Source organism: Chroicocephalus ridibundus, chromosome 15 (genome assembly GCF_963924245.1).
Source record: "Chroicocephalus ridibundus chromosome 15, bChrRid1.1, whole genome shotgun sequence".
Classification (NCBI taxonomy): Eukaryota; Metazoa; Chordata; class Aves; order Charadriiformes; family Laridae; genus Chroicocephalus; species Chroicocephalus ridibundus.
Genome location: NC_086298.1, coordinates 2,862,697 through 2,888,103, shown reverse-complemented (window position 1 = coordinate 2,888,103; position 25,407 = coordinate 2,862,697). Strand labels below are relative to the sequence as shown.

Genomic DNA, 25,407 nt, shown 5'->3' with positions numbered 1-25,407 from the left:
TTTCAAGCATTCAGGCTCAATTCTAACAATTATGTTGGTGTACCAATCTTTTTCACTTTGAACTCACAGGCTAAAGTCCTACGAGTTCAAAACTAGTTTTGAAATCCTTTTAATATCAACTAGTCCCTTTAAGATTGAGATATTTGCTATGCACTGTGAGACTCTTAGCTGAAACTGGCTTCGTAGGTATGAGCTTTACTTCTAGGAGTCTCTCTCTTGCCAGGTACCTCTGCCTGCACTTTATTCTAAGCTGTGCTTTATAAGCTGCACAAATACTTTACAGTAATATATTTGATTACCTTAACCTAACGTTTTTCTTCACAAACTGTGTCCAAGAAAAGCGACAAATGCTTCAATTTCTAAGTAATGTAGACCCATTCACAAATTTCAGCTAATAACTCTCCCTGACCACAATTCACAAATACTTAACTGCACAGAGAACTCTATATTTGCCCCATATTTGTCAGCTGAATAAAGGACTTTGGTTCTGCCATTGAATCAAATTATGTGTGCAACTTGCCAAGAACCTCGTTATCTGAGAACGTAATTCACTTCCTACCTCACATTTCCTCTAAGCAAATATCTGGACAGTTAGAGTTAAAATTTATTTTTCACATCCACTTATATATTCATTTTCTCTGGGTTGCTAATCGATTCAGAATGCAATAGAGCCACAAACAGCGAGGAAACAGATTTGAATCAAAACAACCTGAAGAAAAGTGCTTTTGTGGATCCCTTAACTCCGGTTATCAATCCGACAGAAGAGGATTATCATCCATGTGCTCTATGAATCCATAGCGGTGAAAGGCAACATTTTCAACAACATTTGTAACTGTAACTAACTCATGCATCAAACTCAATTCATCAATGAACTAACAAGTCCCTGTTTTCAGATCTTCACCATCCATGACCAGCAGTGAGATGCGGGAGCGTTTGTAAACTGCCAGCGGTGTTTGGGAAATCATTTTAAATGCACGCCTGTTTTGAGAAGGTGGGTGGCACTTGGAAATACCTTTCATTTCTGCTTCCCAGAACTCTTTTGCCCACCGGCAGGACCCGGGTCACCCATCCCCGGCGGGGCTGGGAAGGGAGGGAGGTAGCAATAGATATGGTGAAAACCTTCATAGCCCAAGAAGCTGAAAGACCTCTCCTGAGAAGTTAGCACCAGCCAAAACACCTGGGGGGATCCAGCTGGGCCTGCATCTTGCCCAGGGGAAGAAAAACAAGCTGCTGACATTCCTAGAGTTTGGTCTTCATCTTGCTGTTTCCCCTGGGCCCCGTGTTACAATGCCTCTTTCCCAGTGAACTTTGTTTTTTCAATAGTCTTTTAGCACAACTTTTGGGGGACGGTGTGTGGGGGGGGGTGTGCTGGAGAAAACTGCAAGATGCCTAAAACAACACACTAAATCCTGGACTACGAGGCTCAGAAGGTCACAACAGTAGGATGAGGCGGGAAAAGACAGCGGACGTGTGAAATAAAGAAGTCTTGCTGCTTGCCCTCTGCCCGGTCCTCTCCTCAGCTCAGACCCTTTTGGGCTTGGGACCATCTGGCTTCCCATTCTGCACCGCTGCCTTTAGCATTTTACAGCTCACACTCATTTTGGGGGGTCACTCCACAACAAAAAGACTTGAGCTACCAAATATTAGAGAAATACTGTTTCCTTATCCAACCAAACAGGGGCCAAGCTCCGTAATTCAGGTTTGGCCCAGGAAGTATAATCCCACTATGAGTGCACCTGTTCTGGTTTGAGGTAAAACAAAACCAACTTTCTGTTCACTAATTTTATTTCTTAGCTAGGCCTCTTCTAACTCTCTGAAATTAACAGCATGTTGTGTCTAAAATGGTTCGTTCGGAGTGCTAAGACAGTTTGTGCCAAGGAATGGTATGCAGAAATGCTCTTGCTTATACTTGCTGTTATAACAGCCAAGGTCAGCTCATTTCGTTATTTGCCCCGTTGGAGGGTCAGAAGCAGAAAAGCGCAGAGGGGTCCCACCCGCGGGGAGGAGCGGACAGGACAGGTGACCCAAAATTGACCAACGGGAGTATTCCATCCCATCTGCCTCACGCTCAAGCTGAGGGATCAAAGGGTCAACTCTCTTTTCTTCAAAGGCTGACGTCTGAGGAGGACCCTGTCTGTTCATCTGCCTTTGATCCCAATCCGTGGGTTCCTGACTCCAACTCTGGAACGCGGTTCCCACCCATCGCTGAGTCCAGCCTGGGGCTTCCCCAGTGCCTGCCGGTGACGCCATCCTGGGAGCTTAATACGGTTTTGTACATACTGTATCTATTTCATTATTTTCCTTTTTATTTTATTATTATTATTTTATTAAAGTAGTTTAGTTTCTTCTGAACTCGTAAATCTCTTTATCTCTCCTCCTCCTTTCCATGTACAAGAGGCTGCGGGGGAGCATCTGTTGCCGGCCATTGGACGATTTGGCCAAAACCACAACAGCACCTCATCTAATGCCCTCCCCTCCCCTTCGCTGCCTTTGTCATGAATTCAAAGGACACGTTCCCTTATTTGAAATAGCACAATGCTACCACAGCGTTCTGAAAAGGGAAAATTTTCGGGGCTTTCCTCTCAGTTACCCTAAAGCACCCTGAGGTCTGCCCGGCAGGCGGCTGGAGAAGGCAAAGGGACAACACAAGTGTCTCTCTTGTGGGTTGGAGATAGAAGAGGCACGTATTGAGTCTTCAGTTTGTTTCCTTCGGAGATGAGATTAGATTAGCCATAGTTTGGGGTTATTCTCCCTCTCTACCAGCTGGCATTGAGAGAGCGTCTCTATCTTCTCCCAGTGATGGATTCCTTCTGGGCTCACAGCTGTACCACCTTGAGGCATGCAGGGCCGTAGCCTGAACAACACCGCTGGCACTTGTGGTTAAAGAGAGTATTCAGCCTGCCCACCATCCGGGGTGCCATGGATTCCACCACAGCCGCATCTCTGATGTCAAAGATGAGTACACGGAGCAGCCCGTTTTGTTCCATTGACTGCACAGGAGCCAGGACCTCACCATCCTGAGTAGCAGGAGGTGTAGCAGCACTCATTCTTCCACCAAATGGAGTTGCCAAAGGAAGGGCCTGAGTCCACCTTAGGTATCTGAGCACGAGTACAACCTCGGAGAGCAACATCTGGGATCTGCAGCAAGTCTACCTGAGCCAGAGAGAAGCTATCGCGTCTGCTCCTAGCAGATCTCTGGGTTGGCAGAAGTTGCGAACGCCCTCCTTTGCCTTAAGTTACTGCTTAAAATGACTCACAGGCCTTCATGCTACAATTATTACAACCCCTGCTGCTCTTGTCTGGTCCTGCAGCCCTTCAGAGCGACACATTCAGTATCTACAGGCTTTGAGTACAAAGTTCCCCATGAGGCCAAGACGCCTGAAGTGGAAGAAATGGTGCAATCCCAACAGATCCCACAAACTGTACTCTCAGCCTCGGCACATGAAAAATATTCGCGTTTTCCCAGATGTTCGAAGTTTACAGTGATGCGAGGGTACTAGTATGGAAAAAGCATGAATTCCAGCTGAGGACCCTGCAAGAATTTGCTGACATCAAACCCAACCTGCTTCTCCTGATAGATAATGCCTTCTCCCAGGGATCGTCCATCCTCCCACCACCAGTGATCTACAACTGACCTGACCACCACCAGGGCAGTTAGAGAGGGTCTACCTAAAGCACCTTGTTTTTTCCTATCCTGGCAATTTGTTCCCCCAGGAAAGCCCAGCTGAAAGGCAGCATCTGGTCCGCAGCCTACATAAACTTTTATTTAATTTCCTGATGAGTTTCACTGGTAGAGATGAAGATCAAGCTGATGACGCTGCTTTGAATACCCATGCTTGGAGTACCTGCGACCCGCAAGCAGTAATATATCGTCAGAGGACTTACGGATTTGTAGGACTTAGGATGAACATGGAACTGTAAGGCAAGATTGGTTTCGGCCCGTTTTTCGTCAAGTCATCGACGTCTTTCTTCTCCTCAGTTTTACTTTCGAATTCAACGTTGTTCACTGAAATGTGAATTTAAGGAAAGAGAAAAGAGAGAGTTAAAAATGTATCTGCAGTCTTCCCCCAGCAGGCTGCCTGCAACAGCTGGATATGCAAACAATGCAGCTGGGATAGCAAACAGCCTTTGAATATGTTGATTAAATGTGATGAACAATCATTTGATTATTATCGCTGCTATTTACTACAGTATGATATACACGGCAATTATACTCCTTAACTGCTGCACTGACGAGCAATGTATCAGAAACGGCCAGGAAATGAAGATGCCCAGTGCAGACAAACAAAGAAACCTTACGCTTATTTATACAAGAGCTGCCAAAGTGAGCATGGAAATCCCATTCCAAACTACCATAGATCATTAGGGAGAGAGGATTCACTAGGGATTCATGGAAAGACAGACGGTAAGTCTAACCAAACGCATAATTCTCTATATTTTCCCATAGATCGGTAGCAGGATTGTCTTTGGAACGTGTAAAAGAGCAAATTCATAGATGAGCTTTAACAGTTTTGGGGCTAAGACTGCTGAATTTCCCAGCATGGGAACAGGGACTTGGAAGATGCTGAGGGGACTGGAACACCTCTCTGATGAAGAAAGGCTGAGGGACTTGGGTCTCTTCAGTCTGGAAAAAAGACGACTGAGGGGGGATCTTATCAACGCTGATAAATACTGAAAGGGGGGGTGTCAGGAGGATGGGGCCAGGCTCTTTTCAGTGGTGCCCGGGGACAGGACAAGGGGCAACGGGCACAAACTCGAGCATGGGAAGTTCCACCTCAACATGAGGAGGAACTTCTTTGCTGTGAGGGTGGCAGAGCCCTAGCACAGGCTGCCCAGAGAGGTGGGGGAGTCTCCGTCTCTGGAGACATTCCAACCCCGCCTGGACGCGTTCCTGTGCCACCTGCTGTGGGTGACCCTGCTCTGGCCGGGGGTGGGACTGGGTGATCTCCAGAGGGCCCTGCCAACCCTGCCATTCTATGATTCTGTGGAAGGGGCTCCCTGGATTTCCCAGCCCTGTGCCTGCATACTGCACCCCAGCTTTGGCAGAGCTCCCCAGGCAGAAAGGTGTCGAGCTCCATCTCACACCAGGTTTTTAACTTACGTCACCCCCTTTTCGAAGATTGTTCTGAACTTCACTCCCCAAGGTTAGAAATACATTCTCTAATTTCCATTATAAGTTTACTTGCAGGGGGTTTACATGGTAATTTACTTAAGATAATTTCCAATATATGAACTGGAAAACATTTTACACTGCAAATTCTCTTCTTATACAGACATATACACTTGTCTATTAATTCACAGGCCCTAGAATCAAAAAACCCCACCCACTTATAAAGTGTTAGGTGCAGGTTTTTTATTACTTTTTATTTTATTTTTGCAGCAAAATGACCTTTCATTGTGTGTGAGTGACATGTTCAATAAACTCTTTAACGTATCTCAAGCCAGATACACGGGAAATGACCAGGAAAGAGAGAGGCTGATAAATTGTGATTGACGGGAATTCGGTATTGCAATATAGTAAAATTACCATTTAAGAAAAAGAAGGGGGGGAAAAGAAAAAAAGACAAGTCTTGTGTGGCTGACAACACTGAAAGAAGCAGGTGGAGCCACTGCTGGCTTTGTCTGTGCCTCTTGGAAAGCAGAGTCCTGACAGCCTGTGACCTAACGTGGACCTCTTGGATTTCACACTGCACCTCTCCTTGTCATCCCCCCCCTGCAGCTCCCCAGACTTCTCTGGGCTGTGCCACAAACTGGGCAGAAGAGGCTGGTGGCTGCAGAGCAGACCGTGGGCACAACGGTCTTGGGGTCATCCACAGAATGGTGTCAATCTGTGTTGACACACCCAAGGGACAGAGCTCCAGAAAAGGACAAGCTGGGAGAGATCTACTGAAACGGAGATGTGGAGGGTTGCAAGAAGCTCCGAAATTCTCCAAAATTCTGGAGCAAGAAGCTCCAGCGTGCAGGAACCCGAAGGAGCAGGGTCACACCATGGAGGCTGTGACTGCTGTGCAGCCATGAAAGACCTGCTGCTCCACAGCGGGGTCAACTAACAAGCCAAGAGGCGTGAATTCTGTCTATGGGCTTGAATGCAATGCCACTGCCTCCCCTGTCCTCTGCTGAGGGACCTGTGGCCAGTCAGGGCCCTGGGACACCAGAGGAACCGTAGCAGAACACTGCTGGAGTGGCAGCTTGCAGCATGGCAGCAGAGGAAGATGATCAAGCAGAGGACCCACTCCTGTGCTCACAGCAAGGTCTTGACTGGTTTGCTGCAGAAGTTGCTTATTTTGCCGCACAGCTCTCGGTTACTACATTTTGTTGTTTTTCTTGCTTTTTGCATCTTTCCTTTATGTAAAGATACATGGATGGATGTCCTCTGGTGAGCCATCTCCAGGGAATCTCACCTGGCGTTTTCCAGAGCCGCCAGCTGACCCTCACCCTGGGGGTTCCTGCAGGCTGCCTGAATTCTACAGCCTGTATCAACAACAAGCTCTCCCTCTCCTTCTATTGCCAGGATGCTGGTGGCCAGAAGAGCACCCATCACCCAGCGCGTGCTGCTAGCTCCTTAGAAAGTTACCTCTTTTCTGGCAATTTCATGACAAACAGCAGGGGGACAAGGGCACTCACTTGGTATGACGGTGGTCTCCCCCGGCGGGGCAGTGATAGTGACAGGGATGTTCACAGTGGTGGTTTTGTCCAGAGGGGGCTGAATCATCCGCGTCACGTTCTTCTGGTTGTCAGCATCTTCTGGCTGCTCCGGCACTTTCTGCAGGTAGGTGCTGGGGAGGGTGTGCACGGGGACACTCACGCTTCCGCTCGCTTCAATCTCACACTGGCTCTCCCTAAGGTAGAAAAGCAGATTTTATTAAACGTGGCCCAGGAAGGACGTAGAGAACATCTGTGCCCTGATGCTGCACCTCTTGCTGGGTTTCATAGACTTTTCTTCATGGAAATTCCTTGCAGAAAAGTCACAGACTGTGGGACAACTTACTGATAGCACAGTATGTGACCTCTTCCTCTGAGACCTTCTGAACCAACATCCAAGCACAACATTAAGAGGAACTGTGCCACCAAACGTCACTTTATTCAGTTTAATGCGACTCGGAACTGAGGTTCATCAGCAAGGACCACACGGCACTTGCATGGAACAGTGACATTAGCTTTCCAGCATCAGCTGGTTTCTGAATGAAGTCTGACATTCTGCTGCTTAATGGTCTCCTGAGGGATTATTTAAATGTGGCGATTCTCTTTTCCAGTCCTAAACCACTCTGTAATGTCACTCTAAGCGACTAAATAGCGTCTGTGTTCCTCTGCGGCAGTGGCTCTATTTCAGTGAGGAGGAAAGTGAGGTTGTGCACATGATCAGACTAAACTGTATGCAAAGTGTTGTGAAATCCATCTGAAAGGAAGATAATATAGACAGGAAAATTATTATCTCAGTGCCACTCGCAGCTCTCCACGGTGACATGAACTCTATTCCAAAGAATCCCAGTGAAATTTCGTTTCCATCAGACTAATAAAGCTGCAAAGGCAGTCCATCCTTCTTTATTAACTACTCTAAATGCTTCACGAGTACTATTTTTCTCACTTGACTTACATAAGAATTCAGCCAAATGGGGTACATCATTGTTCTTAATGGAAGAAGCCCCGCGCTGCAACAACTGGGGATGCAGCTGACAGGCTCACCACGAAAAAAAAAGAAAACCAAAGGGCTATAAGCGAGACTGGATACCATTTCAAAACATGCCCCTCAGAGGCTGTGAAATTTGCTGTTCCGCCTTATGTCCTAGAGGGTCTCTTGGTATTTACACCAAGGATACTCCCCTTCCTTAAACCTGAGCTATTCTATGGGCCAGCATGGACGAAAGTCACCTTTGGGAGCCTCTGCCATTAATGATTTAAGCAAAATGGACCTGCAGGTTACGGTGGTAGATGGTGTGGGTGCAAGAAGAGCAGCAGGGAACGCCATGGGGAGGGGAATAAGTCATTTCCTAAAAGGTTTTTGGGGTCTCGGGTCTCTTTTGAGCTGTCCCGGGGACGCGTCTGGCCCCGCAGCGCTCACTTACTTGGGCTGATGATTCCGGTGCTCCTTCTCGCCAGCCTCCCCCTCCTTCTCCCCGTTCTCCTTCTCCACCGAGTCGTACGTCGACAGCGCCCTGTTCCTGAACCTGTGGCGTCTGTGAGGCTCTTCTCCATTCTCGCCCTTGGATCCCGGCTCTCCTTCCCTGTTCCCAGACCTCGACCCTCCCCGGTGTCGGGAACGCCGCTCGCTCCTGGCCCCGTTGATTGTCCCGTTGCCTTCCTTGCCTTGCCGTTCAGCAGAGTGCCGGTGAGTCCGATGCCTACGGTGCTCCTTCTCAGCGCCTTCTTCCACCGACCCTCGGCGATGGTGCCTCTTTCCCCCTTCCTGGCCCCTGTTGCGATCGCTTTTCCCTTCCTTGCTCCCCGCTTCCACCTCCTTGCTGCGGCTCCTGTGCTGCCTGTGCCGCTCCTCCTTGTTGTTGGCACCAGATTCCCCGTTCTCATCCTTGGTCAAGTCCCCCTTCTCTTGCTCTCCCAATTTGTCCTTATCCCGATGCCGGTGGTGCTTCCGCGGAGCTTCTGCGCCATCGGTGGAGCTGACTTTGGTCTGCTCCACCTCCTGCACGTCCACAGGGCTCAGCTTGTTGATGTTGTTCCTCCCTTCACTCCTCGGCTCTACCACCAGCGGCCGATCCAGGTGAGTCTTCATGTCTGGCCTGATGTGCAGGGTGGTCGCGTATCGCACGCGCTCCTCCGGATCCAGCTCGTTGTACAGCGCTTCGCAGCTGGCTCGGAAATTGTGCATCCGGATCTGGCTGGTCCTCTGCTCCCAAACGGACTTGGATTTGGAGGAGTTCTGCTGCTTGCTAAGGAGGGGAGGAAGGGGAAAAGTTAGTACCCAACTTTGCACCCATTCCCCCAAAAAAGCAATTAAACAAAAAAATTAGAAGAAATTTTCAGCTGAGACGGGGGATTAGAGGGTTGAGCCAAAGAAATTATAGGAATGGAGAGAGAATGGCTGGCGGAGAGAACATGAGCGGGGAAAGCCAGCAGCATCATCAGTGTTAGTTTGCTCCCGCACGCGTTAGACATGATGAAACAGGCCCTCCGGAAAATGTGGCCATCCCCCTTGAAAGCCTCGGGTAGTCTGAAGGGTTGAAGTCTTTGCGCACAAAAATCATAGAGCACAGCCTGAGCTTTCAAACAGTCTACAAGGCTTCCCAAAAATTAGCAGCACCCTTCTCCCCACCTGGAAATGTCTGGATAAGCAAATTAGTGTCAAGTTAGAGATGTTAGATTGACAGGAGGAGCGAGGGGAAATTAAATGTGTCCCTGTGGATCTGAGCCTTGGCACCACAAGCCCCTGCCCCTTCCAGCCAGCCACAGGGGTCACTTCTCAGGCTGCACTGGCCCGTTGGCTAATGGCGCAGGAGAGCCGTTGCTCTCAACCCACGCCATCCTTCCGAGGTGAGGACGGACCATCCAGCCCAAGCGTCACCGGAGTCTGGGAAAGTGCAAGTAAGAAAGGAAAATTGTTTTGTGTACCGTGAAAAGGCCCCAGGGACTGGGAGAGTCACACGGAGATGCGGATGTGTCGACAGCACCTTTATTCCCTGGAGAAACCTGCTCTTTTCTGTCTCTGTCATCTGTTGTGATGAGGACACCTCCACTGGCATTGCCTTAATGCTTTCATTTTTCGGCACAGCGCTTGGTTTCTGACCACCACACACAAACGTGTCACCTACCCACCCAAAGCAAGAAAAGAAGGCTTTTTTTTTTTCCTTTCTTCCTGAAGATTGCAAGTCAAATTCTGCTTCTGCGTAAAATCAAAGTGAACCCACTGGCTTCCAGGGTGGAGTTCTGGATTTAGCCTGGTGGAGGATCAGCACCCATTTTATTCCTTATATGAAACTTTTTCTAACAAAGAGAGGAAAATCCTTTTCCTTCCACCAGCCTGCTCAGACATCTCCGTTTCCCAGATGTTAGTCTGACCTCTGCAGCCGGAGGAGCCGCTTGGGGCTCACCGACCTCCAGCGCTTCGCACACAGCCAACAGGGGAGGCAGACGCATTTTCCTTACGCGCTTTCCCAGCTGCCCTGACAATAGAAGAAAGCGGCGTTTGCGTGTGTCTGCGCTGATCGGGACTGTCAGGGTCTGTCACACGCACGCGGACCCTGGGGGAGGCGGCGTTCAGACGGGCGCATGTAACACGGTGGGAGCTGTCGGAAAGGCTTTGCATCTCGGAGCTCTGTGGGGGGTTCTTCAGGGAGGGTGCTGCCGCCTGGCTCTGCTAAAGAGGCAAAAAAAACCCCACCGCTTATTTAAAGTCTTGCTGCAGATGGGATGAGGGCACCCAGGCGGATGAGAAGGGATCTGATTTAATCCGGAAATCTGACTGAGCACAGCTAATCAGCACAACTAAAAATCTACCCCCCTCTGTTCCCGAGAGGGACATTCTGGACCAATTTTCCACCAGCTGAGCGCCTCGTTTACACCGCAGCAAAAGAACAGGTGACAAAAATCCCGGTTCTCAATGTAAACGATACCAGAAGGTACCGGGGGACGTAGCTTAGAGCCCCGCTCACCAAAAGTCCCACGTAGAGTCATAGAATGTGTTGGGTCGGAAGGGACCTTTAAAGGCCACCTAGTCCCACCCCCCTGCAGTAAAAGCAGGGACATCTTGAACTAGATCAGGTTCATCAAAGGGAGCGCAGGCTCCTCGTTAGGGCAGAGCACCCCCCAAGCTCTCCTAATGACCCCTGGCGTAAGGATGAACAGGCTCCTCGCAGCGGGCAATAGCTTGCCATTTCTCTTTGGTTCAGCATTACGGAAGATTGCAGTGCTATCACTCAGCAGCAGATTTATTTGGTTTTAGACGGAATCAACGGGCAACATGCAAAGCCTCCTCTGAGTGCCCAGACCTGCCAACCTGGGAAATCTACAAGGATTTCCCATGGGAAGCCATGTGCTCTGTGTTTGCAGCTCTCCACGGTGGGTAGAGACGCGCACAGAGTGACAGAGCTGCCCAGGATGGGTGTCCCGCGATGTCCTGCGCGTCCTCCGGGATGGACGGGGTGCCGCGCTCTGCAGCCCTGCGGTTCTGGCTCCGTTAAACCGAGCGGGGCTACAAAAACGAACCTCCCCTTCAGCACACAGGCCCAGGGAAACGAGACAGCTTAGGGCTGCGTGTGTGCACCTCCGAGCCTCCCACGCGCTGCCACCACACGCATTTGTTCTTAGGGGACATTTCTCACTTCACAATCAAAGTCCTCGGGGCAGGGACTGGCTTGTGGTTTGTGCTTTGAACAGCCAGAGCGAGCTGTCAACACCAAAGTGACAACTAGTAACGATGAGTTAGAGTTGGGAAACTGCCCTTATGCCGACTGAAGCCTTCAATGTGTCTATAAACCAAGAGCGCAGAGAAGAGCATGACTGCCTACACCCCGTGCTCCATCCTGCTCTCCATTTCCAGGGGACAGGCAGCAGGCAGGGGTGGGACGCAAAGCTCCGGCCTCCCTGCAGAGAGCAAAACACACCATAAATCATCAGGCAACTTTCATGGACACAGCCTCTCCACCAGCACCTGCTCTGAGCCCATCAAAGCCAAGATATAAAGAAAATCTCCCAAATCAGAGCGGATGTGGTGAGGAAGAAGGTTGAGGATGCAGGGCTGGAATTCATCACACAGCGCAGAGGAGGCACTCGGGACCTGCGAGCTCCGACGCAGGATGCATCACTTCGGGAGGCTTTTTTTAGTTGGGCTTCCTTTACACCCAGATCACAAATCAGCCTTTAAATTCTCTCTGAGGTGCTAAAGCTTCCACTGTACGTGACTCATGGCTAAATGAAAGGTGCTGCCAGGTACATCCACCACCGAGAACCTGCGGAAACCAAGCAATGCACATATTAACCAAGCCTATTTTGCTGAAATCCCTTCCTTAAAACAGACACTGAAGTCACAGACTCGAATTTCTCAGCGTCTAGAAATGAGATGCATCCTTAACGTTGACACAAGCAGGGGAGGCGATTGCCAAACGACTACAACACACAGCCACCCGCTGGCTTGGGTCCCCAACAAGGCAAAGAGCGGGAGGTTCAGAAGTAATGACTGCAGCCTTCCTTCTTTCTGCATGAAAACGCACGCCAACAACAACAAAATAAGCAGGAAATAAATTGCAGTGAAAACGCAATCAGGAAAACGCGACGCCTGCCTGGCTAGCTCATTAACCGTTATTCCAACCAGTCGAGAACATCAGGAGCAAGTGACAGTGCGCGTAAAGTCTGCCGGAGGAGATGGAAGTAAAGCAACTGAGCAGGTTGGTCCCTCTGGGGACGGCATTTAGGGTTTTTTCAGAGCCAAAGCGGCAGCAACGGGAGGGGACGTGTCGTCTGCTTGTCCAGTTGCATTTATCCGACTCTCGCTTGCTACAAGTTCCCACAGCAACTGGACGTGGCCGTACGTGACAGCTCCTCCTCTCCTCTTGCTCTGCTCTGCTTCCACGCAGAGGAGAGATTTGGAACTTATTTATGGCACTGAAGGAATGTCACCTTAAAACAAAACACCGTTGCATTCCAACTGCCCGCCTACGAGGACAACGGTGCCTGCGCGCCCATCAAAGGATTGCAGAAGAGATGGAAAAACCCAGATGGAGCGAAAGCGTTTCCTCTGCTTCCCCCGCTGTTTGGTCCCATTAATGACCGAGTGCTGCGTGAACTGGGGCAGAGACAAACCATCTACGGTACCAGCCACGGCTTAGCATGACTTGTCCAAACGGATTAAAAAAAAAAAAAAAAAAAAAAAAAAACAGCCTTTGTGATAACAAATATTTCTTTCCACAAGAGAAAACCACCTATTTATGAAGCCAGCTTCTTATCTGAAAGCCTGTTCGCTTCTTAAAATCCTTCTGAACCCGTTAATAAAATTCCATTTATCACCTCTGATTTACAGACATAGTGCAAAGATTAACGTTAATCCACTTTCTTTACAATTACTTCCCATCCCTATTTTCTGTCTACAGAATGTTTCGAACTCTTTGAAGGGTACTGGCAACATACTCAGTTTTCAGGTCCTCTGGGCTGGAAATGTACTATGTGTTACTGTTAATAACGTTTCTCTGAGTAGCTCCACTGGTTTTGCTTGGATTAAGAAGCCCGCGTTCAAACAACTCCTGCCTGTGGCTAGAAAGAAAACCATAAAATTCATAAAGAATCAAATAAAATTCATATTAATGAACCAGTGACTAATATTGGTATAAATACAAACTGCAACCCGTCAGTGTTTAGACTGCTCAAGAAAGGAAAGTGTATTTTTAGTGATAGTCTAATCTTAGGGTATTCCTTAATGATTAAAGATTTTGTTGTCGTAACCTTTTAAAACACTGCTTTAGTTAATGGCACTTTGCTTCGCAAAACTGCTGCTTTAATCAGCTACATAAATGCAATCCTTAAAATTTTGCTTCAGTAAATAGTGAAAGCTGACTATGAACATAATAATTTGATGGTAAAAATACCTACATATTAGATTGTGGGTATGAAAGAATACGTTCCGATTACAGATGAAAGGGAATTTCTTGTTAAAATACAGTTGCAACCGAAAATGCAATGCAAAAAAAAAAAACCTTTCCACTAAAATTGGATCTTCTGTTCATAAACTTGGAGAAGCTCTTTCCATGTTTCAATTTTCCACTTGGAAAACACAGTGCAGCATTCTAGTTTGGGGTAGGCACGCACAAAGCAGGGGGTTTTGGCGCTTTTTGATTTGATGAGACAATTTTTCTTTCAGATGAACTCACCACGAGTGATTAAATTTGCTTTGCCGCTGACCCCGGGAGTTGCTGCTTGGCTGCTTTAGCACCTTTTCCTCTTTATGAGCTACATCTCCCGCCCGAGCTCTCTCGGGAGACGCGCTGTGCTCTCCCACCGAGCCGGGGCAGCGGCATCACAAACGCCACCACCGAGGACAGCCATGGAAAACGCTGCCCGGTCCGCTCCAATATTATGCTTGAATTTGATTTTGCTTTTATATATCAGAATTTTTGTTATTTCAGTTTCTCAGAATGAAAACGTTTTCTTTCATATTATTTCTCCTAGTGTCTATGAGCCAGAAATTCTAAATTTTGAATGTGGTCAAAGCCTAATATAATACCGGCCCTTCCATCACATCCTTGTGTCCAGAGGCTTGCTACTGAAATTGGAAAAGCCTTTCAAACTATCATAGATGCCAACTTCTTAGATCAAGAAAGTTCACTAAATGCAATATGTTTATTGTTTTCAATATCATGGAATCACAGAATGGTTTGGGTTGGAAGGGACCTTAAAGATCACCCAGTGCCACCCCCTGCCCTGGGCAGGGACACCTCCCACCAGCCCAGGTTGCTCCAAGCCCCGTCCAACCTGGCCTTGAACCCCTCCAGGGATGGGGCAGCCACAGCTTCTCTGGGCAACCTGGGCCAGGGGCTCACCGCCCTCACAGCCAAGAATTTCTTCCCGAGATCTCATCTAAATCTCCCCTCTTCCAGTTTAGAGCCGTTCCCCCTGGTTCTATCGCTCCCCTCCCTGATCCAGAGTCCCTCCCCAGCTTTCCTGGAGCCCCTTTAGGGACTGGAAGGGGCTCGAAGGTCTCCTTGGAGCCTTCTCTTCTCCAGGCTGAACCCCCCCAGCTCTCTCAGCCTGTCCTCACAGCAGAGGGGCTCCAGCCCTCGGTGCATCTTTGTGGCCCTGAATCGCATCATCCTCAGATTGAACTTCCACTCCCTTTACTTGCTCTTTTAGACAATGTGGAGAACCGTGGATACAGAACGTGCTGGCCACAGGTACTTGGTCCCAGCAGGATAAGAAGCAGCTGAGATGCCAGAGGCGCCAGGGCTCAGCACCACGGCAGCTCTTTCGGGAGCCGCTGAGCGCATGGGCATGCACACCTTGGCCGGCGTAGAGCCAGAACACGCCCAAGGTGTGTATCAGAACAAAAGTTGGGATAGTTCCAGCCCTTCGCTACCACTCCCTTGAGGTGTCCATGGCCACCGAAGAGCAGCAGGAATCGTTACGTGCTGCTGCAAAGAGTTTGGGGACAGCTGCGTCACTTGGTTTTGTACAGCTCGGAAGCGGCGCAAAGTTCAGCCAAAGCCTCCCCGTGTTAACGTAGCCAAAGTTTCATCGCTTTCAGTTTGAGTTGTTTTGTAATAACACAATGATTTCGCTCATCCATAACTCACCATCCTGCACGTGCTGCTCCCTATTGCTCTAAGAAGAAGAATTTTCTAACTGTTTTTGATAAAAGTACATCACACGCTAATCCCAGAAGTATAAATACAAGGCTTAGCTTTATGCACATTCTGATCTTAAGAAAATGCCAGAAAATATTTACTCTGTCCCAAGTTAAACTGCTGTCGTAAAACCCCTTTGCAGACCTCAAGATTTCTCTGCTCTTTCTGTTGTGAATTGTGATCAAGTAATCGCATCCTCACTAACAAATAACAGGGTGAGAGAGTTAAAAGTAAAACAACAACAAAAAAAAGGAAATTAAAAGTCGCATCGCTATGGCCTGACTTAACAAAAACCCCACTGAGGTTAAATACGTGGAACCATTAAGTTCTCCTAAAATCCAGTCAAATTTCATTTGCTTTAAATTCTTTTTTTCCTCTGAAGGGTTCGTGCCACGCTCTGCAGGAGACATTCTGGCAATTACACCGCAACGGCCCAGCCCAGGCTCAGCAGTGGCCAAAGTCCCACCGTCAGCTCCAGGCTTTTGATAAAAACCACGACCAAACCCATCAGGGAATGAAGTCCCAGCCCCCTCTGTGCGCTTTGAGGATGGAAACAAAGCAGATGACCCAGACAGCGAAGATACAAAAGCAAGTGATAGAGATCAAGAACAATTTGGGTTCTTGGATGGCAAACGACAAATTCATCCCGGCAGAAGATATTTAAGCTTTTTCATTTCCCTCTGTACGCTATCAGCTTGTCGACGGCTGGGTGGAGGCAGCAGAGACGTGCTGTGATGGGTGGGGCGGGAGCGAAAGAGGCGCTCAAAAAGGAACAAGTTTTGTTCTAGAAAAAAAAAAAATAAAAAATTAAAATATCTGTGGCAGGTGCAGGTGTTCAGCACTGCTGGGAAAAAAAAAAAAAATCCCCAACTTGTGGAACACTGGCTTTTGCTTTATTTACCGTTCTAGAAAATGCCTTAAGAACATGCCATTTTTCATGTCCAAGCAACGACTGACACCTCTGGATCCTATTAGAAATAGACAATAAACAATAGCAACACAATGAGAACCTCAAGTTACGGGATGCACTGGTCTGGATTTCATCAGCCAGGGCAGCGTAAGAAGTATTCCTAAAAAAATTCAAGATCCCCAGAACTCTTAAATACATACCATTGGAAAAAAACACCATAATTATTCACTTAGCTGTGTGTCATCGCCTATGTACATATAAATTAGTTGCCAGTTTCAGTATGTATTTTAGATAAATGCTGATCTACTTAAAGAAATAGAGCATATCTGTATTTAATTACCTCTCCTCAGTGAATTAAAAATGGATTTCGTACTGCTTGCACTGCTTGTTTCATGAATTTGTTATAGCACAAAGGCCTGGAATTGGCATAAGAAAATTACCTTGATTTTTTTTTTTTTTAAATTAATTTTTTAATTTATTTTTAAGAAACTAGCTCCAGTACTTTGCCCTTAGTTTCTTGCCAATTTGGAATACTTATTTTTTTTATAGAAAAATAATCAAAGAAAGTGTATGGGGGGGAAAAACCCGCTCTCTGCATGTCAAAATACTTTCGAATCAGTTCTGTTCTTTCAGAACAAACGACCGCGGTTTTGCAGATCCTGGTTGCTACTGATGATAAAGGCCCACGTTATTTTATGCTGTTTGAGAAACCTAAGGGAGAAAAAGGAACAGGGATTTTTTTTTTAGATTTTTTTTCCCCCCACCACCTTTAAAAAGCTCTTTTAGATTAGTAGATTCCTGTTCAACTTTCCTGTGCGCACAAAAATGAGAGCACTTATCTATTCGGTATAATTACAGCAATAGCACTCACAGCGGGGGGAAGCGGAGCGATAGAAAGGCATCCTGAACCTCGACTAACATTCACCCAGGGAACGGGACTCCACCGCACCTGCACGTCCCTAGGAGGAGTTCTTCCAGTTTATCTTTTTGAATTTCAAATAAAACCCGCATTTCTAACCATGACATTTAGACTGAGTAAATAAGCCCTTCAGATGTCTTCGCGCTTCAGGGGGGCTCTACTGGTGCCCTGTGACGGCTGGCACTTTTACGTACTGCACGCTGCCACGGGGTCCAGGCGTTTATTTAATCGAAACAAGGGGGGTTTGTGGAGAAATGCTCTTTAGATACCCACAGGGAAGAAAATGCACGCTCAGCTCATACGCCAATAATGGCCCTGGTTTGCATAGGAAATTACAAATTACTGCCCAGACGGTGCATAGAAATGTTAAAAAGGATGAGAATCCTCAGTCACAGCTTTTTGCAGTAAAAATTTGTTCTGTTCGGAGCACAGATGTGAGTCATAGCAGCAAAAGAAGCCTCTATTATACCGTCTGTATCGCTGGCGGGGAGTCAGCGGCAGACCTCGATGGCAAACGCCTCCGAATGTGGGCAAATCCTCCTTCCAAGGGGATTTTAGTACCTACAGTTCGATTTCATCCTTTTAAAAGGCAGCTCTGCCTCTGGAAGTTTGGAAAAAGAGGCCAAATTCTTCAGTCTTTCAAGGCTTTATTCCTAATTGTGCAAACATTGCCTCAAACTGGTTTGGTGCAACTTCTAGGGGAGCGAATTCAAGTGTTGGGAGGGAAGGAGCTCGGCAGCACCTCTCCTCCATCACCACCTTTAACCACCCCTCTCTCCTGCCAGGGGTGAGAGACCCAAAGGGCAGCAGACCTCTCTCCACACCTTTCTGCCAGGAAATCCATTGGAAGAAACGAGCCAGAAGCTGCCTCAGTCTAATCTACTCCCCCCTAATTTTCACTGTCCCAACCCCATGAGATCTCCGTCCTCAGCACAGACACATCACACCTACTTTTGCTGGTCAGTCTTGGTCACAGAAGCTAAACCCACACATCATAGCAATGTATTTTTGATACAAACACACCTAAGATCCACCAATGGACAAGGACCCACCAAAAAACAGGGAACAAGGAAGATGTCAGGAAACTGATGGAAAACCTCCTTTGCTTCCCCGTGCCTTTAGTGCCTGCTATGGCGCCCGTAAGGACAAACCCACGCGTGTTTGAATTGCACTTACTTGTCGCTCCAAAAGCATTAAAGAAGAAAGACAACGTCAAACGGTAAAAGTATAACCCAAAGCAAAGATACTAGGATGGGTTGATGAGAAGCTGATGACGAGTTTTGTTGTATTAGTTGTCAGGGAACAATGGTATTTTCTACAAACCTGCATCGGTGTCAAAGCGCACCCGTGATTCACAGCAAAGCCAGCAAGATCGGTTTGTTAGGAAGTGCGTGGAGTGAATGGAAGGTCTACCACTGTGTTCGCTCAATCACGAGTACACAGGAGCTTGCTGAGTGCCTTATTTTTGCCATATCTGTAGCTTTAAGCTCCAGCTCGAGAAGGTTAGAGAGCACAGGCATGACCAGTGCTCTCATGAGTATAAGTTTCCCAAGGATATTTATGCAGAGTTTTCCAATTTGGTCTCACTTGGGCCCCATTTGCAGAACTTTCTTTTAAAGTCCTCCTCCAGCTTTCGTTAAAGAGCGCACTCATGGTGGGCCCCCATTCTCCTATTGAACCATAAGTGCAAACACTGGTGGAACATCAAAGCCATCAGCCCAGCGCATAATAAACACAGAGAACAAAAATACAAGTAAGAACAAGACGAACCATCAAATGAGGGCAGAGGGAAGGAGAGGGAAAATAGTTGAGGAAGGGAAAATGGAAAATAATTAAGGGGATGAGGAAAAAATGAAGGAAGGGGAGAAAAAAAAATCACAGTCAATGTACGAAACACAACAGAGTTGCTCACGATCAAATCACAAGCATCATATGGCAATGTCGCACACCTTCCAGTCCTTCCACCGTATGTTGGTCTGGAGGCTTTCCACAATGATGGGAATGATTTTTGGAAAAAACAAAGGGGGAGCGAAGGCATCAGGGGAAGGGGAAAGAGGGAGGTTTGTAAATATAGAGATATATATCATAAATCCATTTACTGAATATCGTAACAGAGAGCAACTCACGGTGAATTTACGCTGGAGACTGACGAGCTGCGAGATACAGTACCTCGAGTTTGCTTTACAAAACTGCACATGCAAAAACAAAACAAACAAAGAAAACAAAAAGTGAGAAAAGAAAAAAAAAAAGAAGAGAAGAGAAACCATAAAAGACATCGGGAGGAGACTCATACAGGCGGTGTCCTAGTGAATGCAGACTGCAGCGTGCATCTCGGTAGGAGACCAGGCAAGCTTCAGAAAGTGTGGAAGCCACAGACACACCACCTTCTAGTTAACAGGGAAACAACCAAAGAATCAAAAACGGAACCAAAAGGGAAAAAAATTAAAAGGTGAACCAAAAGCCACACGATGATATCAAGGACTTTATGCCTCCATATGCTATACTCACACAATGAAAGTCCTCCGCAGAAGTCATCTTTAGGACCTCAGGGTAGAGGTCTTTGTAGAAACAGGTGGCGATTGCTTTTACAGCTGTGCTGCAAATAATTAGTTCCAAGTGGGAGCAGGATGCTAATTCCCACTCTGGCCCCATGACACGAGGAAGAAGCCTCAGCACGGAGAAGAGCATGAGCTGGAGGGAGGACCTTGGGCCACGTCCAGAGAACCAAAATCCACCTGAGGCCCAGCAGCTGGTGCCAGGCTGCTTCTCCTCCCTCCCTGCCTCGGATCTGCTCTTCAGAGGCACCTACCTCTCTCCTCCGAGAGGCACGGGGATGTGCCTGAGCTCAGACTGCCCGAATCCGGCTCGCCACCTCTGAGCACCATACATCCGCTGCAGCTGAGGCGGGGGATTACACGTTATTGAAAGGAGCTTTTTTCACTCCACAAGCAATTTTGTAGATTCTCCTCCATCCAGTGTTTGTATGAACACCATTGTACGCGGGGGGTTCTAAATACAGAATTCACCGAATTACACAGAAAAGGAGTTTATTCTTCCTTTGGCAGGGAATCTACAGGAAAACAGGATTCTAAATATCTTGATAGATCTTGGCGTTCATTTTTTCATAGTTATAAACAGTAACTTTTCTAAATCTACGTCACCCCAAGATTCCTCCCCAAGACTGAAAATAAAATCCCTTCACCTCCCGAATTTGCCTTTTCAGTTGCAGCATTTTTTCTCCTGCTTCCATGAGAGTTTTAATCTGTTAACAATCAATACTAGCAAACCAGAAGGTCCAGTTAAAATCTAATGTTCTTTGGATAGCATATACGTAGAGTTTTAAATATACGTTTACTTAAAATTAATGCTTTATTCTGCACAGAAATGTTGGCCCAGGTAAAGTATCTAACGCAACAATCCAGAAGTCAAAAAACCTGGAGTGAATATAAGAGAAATTATGAAAGGCATCATAAAAGTTTTGCTTGGAGCAAACAATCTGCTGAACAGTCAGGTAAAGTATTTCGCTAAACTATTTCTACGTTTGTACCACGCCAAACAAAATGGGAGCAGGAGTCAAAGTGGGGTTGGCGTGCCCTGCTTGCTCGCCAAAGATGATGATTGTTTCCAGGTTGCTCAAGCTGGGGACCCTTTTACTCTTTTGGCTGGATGCCGAACCCCCGGGACGGCGGCTAAAACCTGCAGAGAACAAGCCCTCAAAGTAAACGCCTCAAGCGTAGGTAAGAAATTTCTTGGGCAAAAGAGGTGGAAAACTCGCGATGGAGGAGAATGTACCGGGCTGCCCTAATTTACCTGGAAGTCAGCCCCACCATTGTGCAATACCTCTTGCGGTGGGTTGACCCTGGCTGGACACCAGGTACCCACCAAAGTCGCTCTATCGCTCCCCTCCTCAGCAGGACCGGGGAGAGAAACCTTGCCACCCAATACACCTGTGGAAATTTTGCTTTAAATTGCTGAAAGCAGATCTCAGCATCCCTCGGCAGGAGACTTGAATGAACCTTTGCGTTTATCCCTGCCTCCTTTGGTGCAGTGCGGGAACGGAGGCCACGCTCTGCTCCTGCCAAGTGTCCTTGTAACCTGGCCAGCCAACGTTATGCAAGTCCTGCAGCACTCCAGGTTCGCTCCTCTGCTCCCATTGCTGGAGTCCGCTTGGTCGAAACCAGAAATTTGACTAACTTTGTGCTGGAACTGCAGGGTGTAAAGCCACGAAGCAAAGACAGCCTCCTTTTCCAAATCAAAATGACAGAAGTGCTTGAGCTTTGCTCGATGCTACTTACCATCCGCGAGGGACAGAGCACAAGAGAGTGTCTTTAGGTGTAGCTGAGTCACCGTTACACCAACAGCAAGGGCAAAAAGGTAAGCTAACAGGAGGAGTCACAGTACCTCACACATCAACACACTTCAGGGGAAAAAAGAAAGGGAAGAAATCACAAGCCAGCAAGAGAAGAACACCTCTTCTAGTCTACACATCACCCAGCAAGGGACGGTTTATGGGCTGGGTGTTCAGGCACACTTCTTGCTGGGTCTTGTTGGGTACCGAAAGCCCAACAGGAATTTGGAAATAGACCACAGAATTCCCAAGACAAAAGGAAAATATGGAACCTCTGAGATGGAAAATGTCCTGGAGAAACAGAGCAACTCCCCCCTCTTCATCCCCAGACCTGTACAAAAGGGACAGACAACTCCGAGAAGTCACTGTGAAATGATGGGCCACCCGTATTTGCTCTTGGCGCTTTTCTAATGAGTAGTCAACTTGCTCATACTAACAGGCAGTATCCACCTGTGGGCGTGCAATTAAAATGCCAACTGCTTTGAACAACCATGTGAGAGACCAGCAGAAACCAGTCAGAGCCTGGAGAGAGGAGGGGGCTTGAGGGGTTGGAAGATTGTCCTGGGAAGCACGCGTAACTCGGAAAAATGGTAGTGGGCGATTCCCTAGCCTATGTTTAGGCCTGGTGCCCACATTGCATGAACTGTCTCTGCCACTGTCAACAAAGTTGCATTCACTGCACCTGGGAAGTTCTTCTCCCATCCAGAACGTCCACCCTATACCTACGCTAAAATAAACTCCTTGGGTCTGGCTACAACCGTAAACCATCACCCACAGGGAATTTAAAAAAAAACCAATCATTAAGTAACAAAACACAAAAAGTTTCACTCAGCATGACTTCAGCAGAACTACCTAGCAAATTTAGCCTTTGCTTTCTGTTGCGGTTGCTATTTTAAGGCTTTTCCCAAGAAAAAGTGAAGAGAGGCCATTGGAAAATGCACGGGCTCTGGGTGCCAGGGGAGCCCCAGCTCGTGTCCTCTCCGGCTGGTCTGCTGGCCCACGCTGGGCTGGGTGTGCTTATGGCAGCCCCTTTTGTACGTGCCATTGGTGCATCTCTGGCTGGAATAGAAAAGGTGGAGGAGGAACCCAAATGCGGGGAGTTCAGGCTTCGGTTGAGGCAAATACAGAAAATAAACCCATGTTTGCCTTGGGGTCTTGTCATGACCCACGGAAACGAGCCGGAGGGCTCTCCCTTCACTGGCACCTTTATAGTGGCATTGCAAGGTGCTTTGCACGTCCAACGCCTGCAAAAATGCCCCCTTTCCCCCGCCTCCTCCATTCTGGCCGCCGAGGAAACTGCACCAATGGTTTGATCTAAAGACCCGTCGGTCAGTACAGTCGCTCAGTTGAAGAGGCTGAGTGGTTTAAATGTTGTACGAAACAGAGGGTCTTAAAGACAATGCTGGGCAAACTGAACAAACCCAGAAACTCACCTCCAGAAACAACAAAGCAAGGAAAATGCTAAACAGAAAACAAAAACAAAAAAAAAAAAATCACAAAAAATAAGAATGAAACAATGGGCTCAAATTAAAAAGCAATAACACACGTTAAACAAATACTCTTGTTTTAAACCAAACATTGCAACAATGACAAAACCAACGCACCATCCTAGCTTTCAATCCTGAAAAACCACAAAACAAAAAGGCCCGTTCAGGATAGAGTTCACCAGGTGAAAAAAGCAAACTGCCGTCAGACAAAGCTGCTCGCATTACGTCCCTTTGGTGGAACAGAAGACAAACCATCGAAATCTTGGGAGACGGATGAAGTAGGAGCTACAAACCAAGGGCAGGTAGAATACCGTCATAAAGCGCTCCGAGTCAGTTGCAAGACAGATGATATCTCAACGCCACTGCAATAATGAGTATATTATTAAAACAGCTCCCCATGACACCGTAGCGCTTCACCATCTATCAACCACAAAGCAATTTGTGGCTCATGCAGCAGCCTACTGCATGTGGAAAGGTGAAGGCACGCCTTGGGACTCTCCAAGCAGGCTGACACGTTAAATAACAACCAGATTCTTATGCCTAGGAAACGACATTTTGCAACCGATGCAATAAATTGAATGTTTCCTGGAGCTGAGTTATGAAGAGCGGCTTGAATGGCAGAGGAGAGCAGAGGAATCAGTGCAGATCAACCAGTGCAGATCAACTGCAGGAGCGTACAAACCACCAGCGCACGCTGTATTTGCAGAGGAAAAATGCCGGAGGTGGAAGAGCAGAGTCAACACTGCAGAGGATGCAACAGCCTGGAAGGAGGCTGCGGGGAAGGGACACGCTCGCAGTCCTTGAGGTAGGACTGACAAGGGAAAGGAGCAAAACAGCCAGCACAGCACCTCGCTGGTCAAGCAGCAGAACAACCGATGCGACTTTTCACCAGCCGCAGCCCCAGGACGGCGTTATCACCTCTGCGGGAGGTGGACAAGCACACCGGGAACATGAACGTCACGACCAAGGAAATACAAGTCATGGTGCCCTCTGCTAACACCTGAGAGACCTGTTTGGATGGATGCAGGTAGAGAAAGGCTGACGTTTTCAAAGCATTGACCTGTGCTATAGATGCCTGTTGTTATAAGAAATCCATTTTCATAGATCGTGAAAGGAATCAAATTATAAAACTAAAAAATTATTCTTTAGGAGAAAGTAAAACTATAAACTGATAGGGTAGAGCCCCCTTTGCAGCAGGCCCTTGGTAGCTCAGTCCCAGTTTTTTCCCAGCCCTTGCTCACCACCCAGGTGGGGGTACCCAAGCTCTACTGGCATTTGCTTTTTGCCACGATATTTCCATACACCAAAAGTCCCGTTTCCAAGCATGCCCAGCCCTATTTCATTCTTGGCATGTCCAGCTCTGAGTCGCAGCAGAGGCTTCATCTGGCAAGTCTTGTCGTCAACGGCATCTGCTCCATCTTCAGGATCACCGTGTGGCTTAAGAGCATAAGAAACGAAGTAGCGGGGGTACATTTGGCTGTCAGCCACGGGTCCGTCATCAGCCCCCCTGTATTGGATAGAGATATCTAAGGGATACGCGCTGCAAACCTGAAAGCTGCAGCTGCTAAACCCCTTTGAAGCTCACTATGGGTGTATTTGCATATTAAATAAATTGCTTTGGCATGCATTCGTTAAATATCTTTCGGGTCGTGAGCCAGCAATCCATCCAGACGCCTATTTCTGTCTCACAAAACACCCAACTTCTCCCTTGCCTTCTCCTCTACGTCATTATCCATTCGGTCAGCAACCTATTGGCCCTTAATGCATTTTTATTTTTTTTTTCCAAACTAAAGCCCGAGGAGCTTTGTGAGGGGCCTTTTAGGCACCTCGCTGGCACTAAAGCAGAGATAACGAGAAGTCACACGAGGGTTGTCAGATGATGGCTCCCACACAGCCCGCAGGATGCTCCGTGCTTAGTAGATGTGGAAGCGATCGACTGCCCGTTGTAACGCGCTCGTTTGTAAGCCTAATTACCTGCCTGTACAAACGTCACAGGGAGGGATCTGGGCAGATAACAATTTGAGGCAAAATAAGCAGAAATCCACAACTTTGTAGTCACTTCCAATTGTGGTCACAAAACTGGCCCTGTGGTATTGAAAACCAGGTGGAAGCCTGGTGAAAAATCATGGAATAAGGTTATTTTAAGCAACTAACGACGTGGTGTGAAGTCTTAGCTCCATTAAAGTGGCTTTTTTTTTTTCTGATTTCTAAGAAATCTTCACATGCGCTGTGCCTTTGATTTAAAAAGAAGACAATAAGCATCGTTATCTTGCATTTTAAAATAACGGTACCAGGAAATTCAAAGAACAAGAGTAAATATTCTCATTTGTCTTCTTTTCAAGGCTGGACAGAAAATCTTTGTAAGAAAAGGATTATATTTAAAATGAACAAACAGACCTAGCATAAACGGGAGCTGATTAAAGCAGTAATGGCAAAATAAAATGTTAAGAAGAATAAAATAG

General features: G+C 47.4%; 1 protein-coding gene across 9 annotated transcripts in view; it reads right to left on the bottom strand.

The window, feature by feature from the left end:
• Positions 1-25,407, bottom strand: part of CACNA1B (calcium voltage-gated channel subunit alpha1 B) — a 311,383-nt gene that overhangs the window by 76,314 nt on the left and 209,662 nt on the right. For 5 of the 9 annotated variants that reach the window (XM_063353305.1, XM_063353296.1, XM_063353297.1 and 2 more), the window contains 4 exons: positions 19,237-19,299; positions 8,064-8,885; positions 6,625-6,839; positions 3,886-4,006 (listed from right to left, as the gene is read on the bottom strand). In XM_063353305.1, coding sequence (XP_063209375.1) covers positions 3,886-4,006; positions 6,625-6,839; positions 8,064-8,885; positions 19,237-19,299 — 1,221 coding nt within the window. The remainder of the gene's footprint in view (positions 1-3,885; positions 4,007-6,624; positions 6,840-8,063; positions 8,886-19,236; positions 19,300-25,407) is intronic. The other 4 variants (XM_063353298.1, XM_063353300.1, XM_063353302.1 and 1 more) reach the window with 1 other exon arrangement.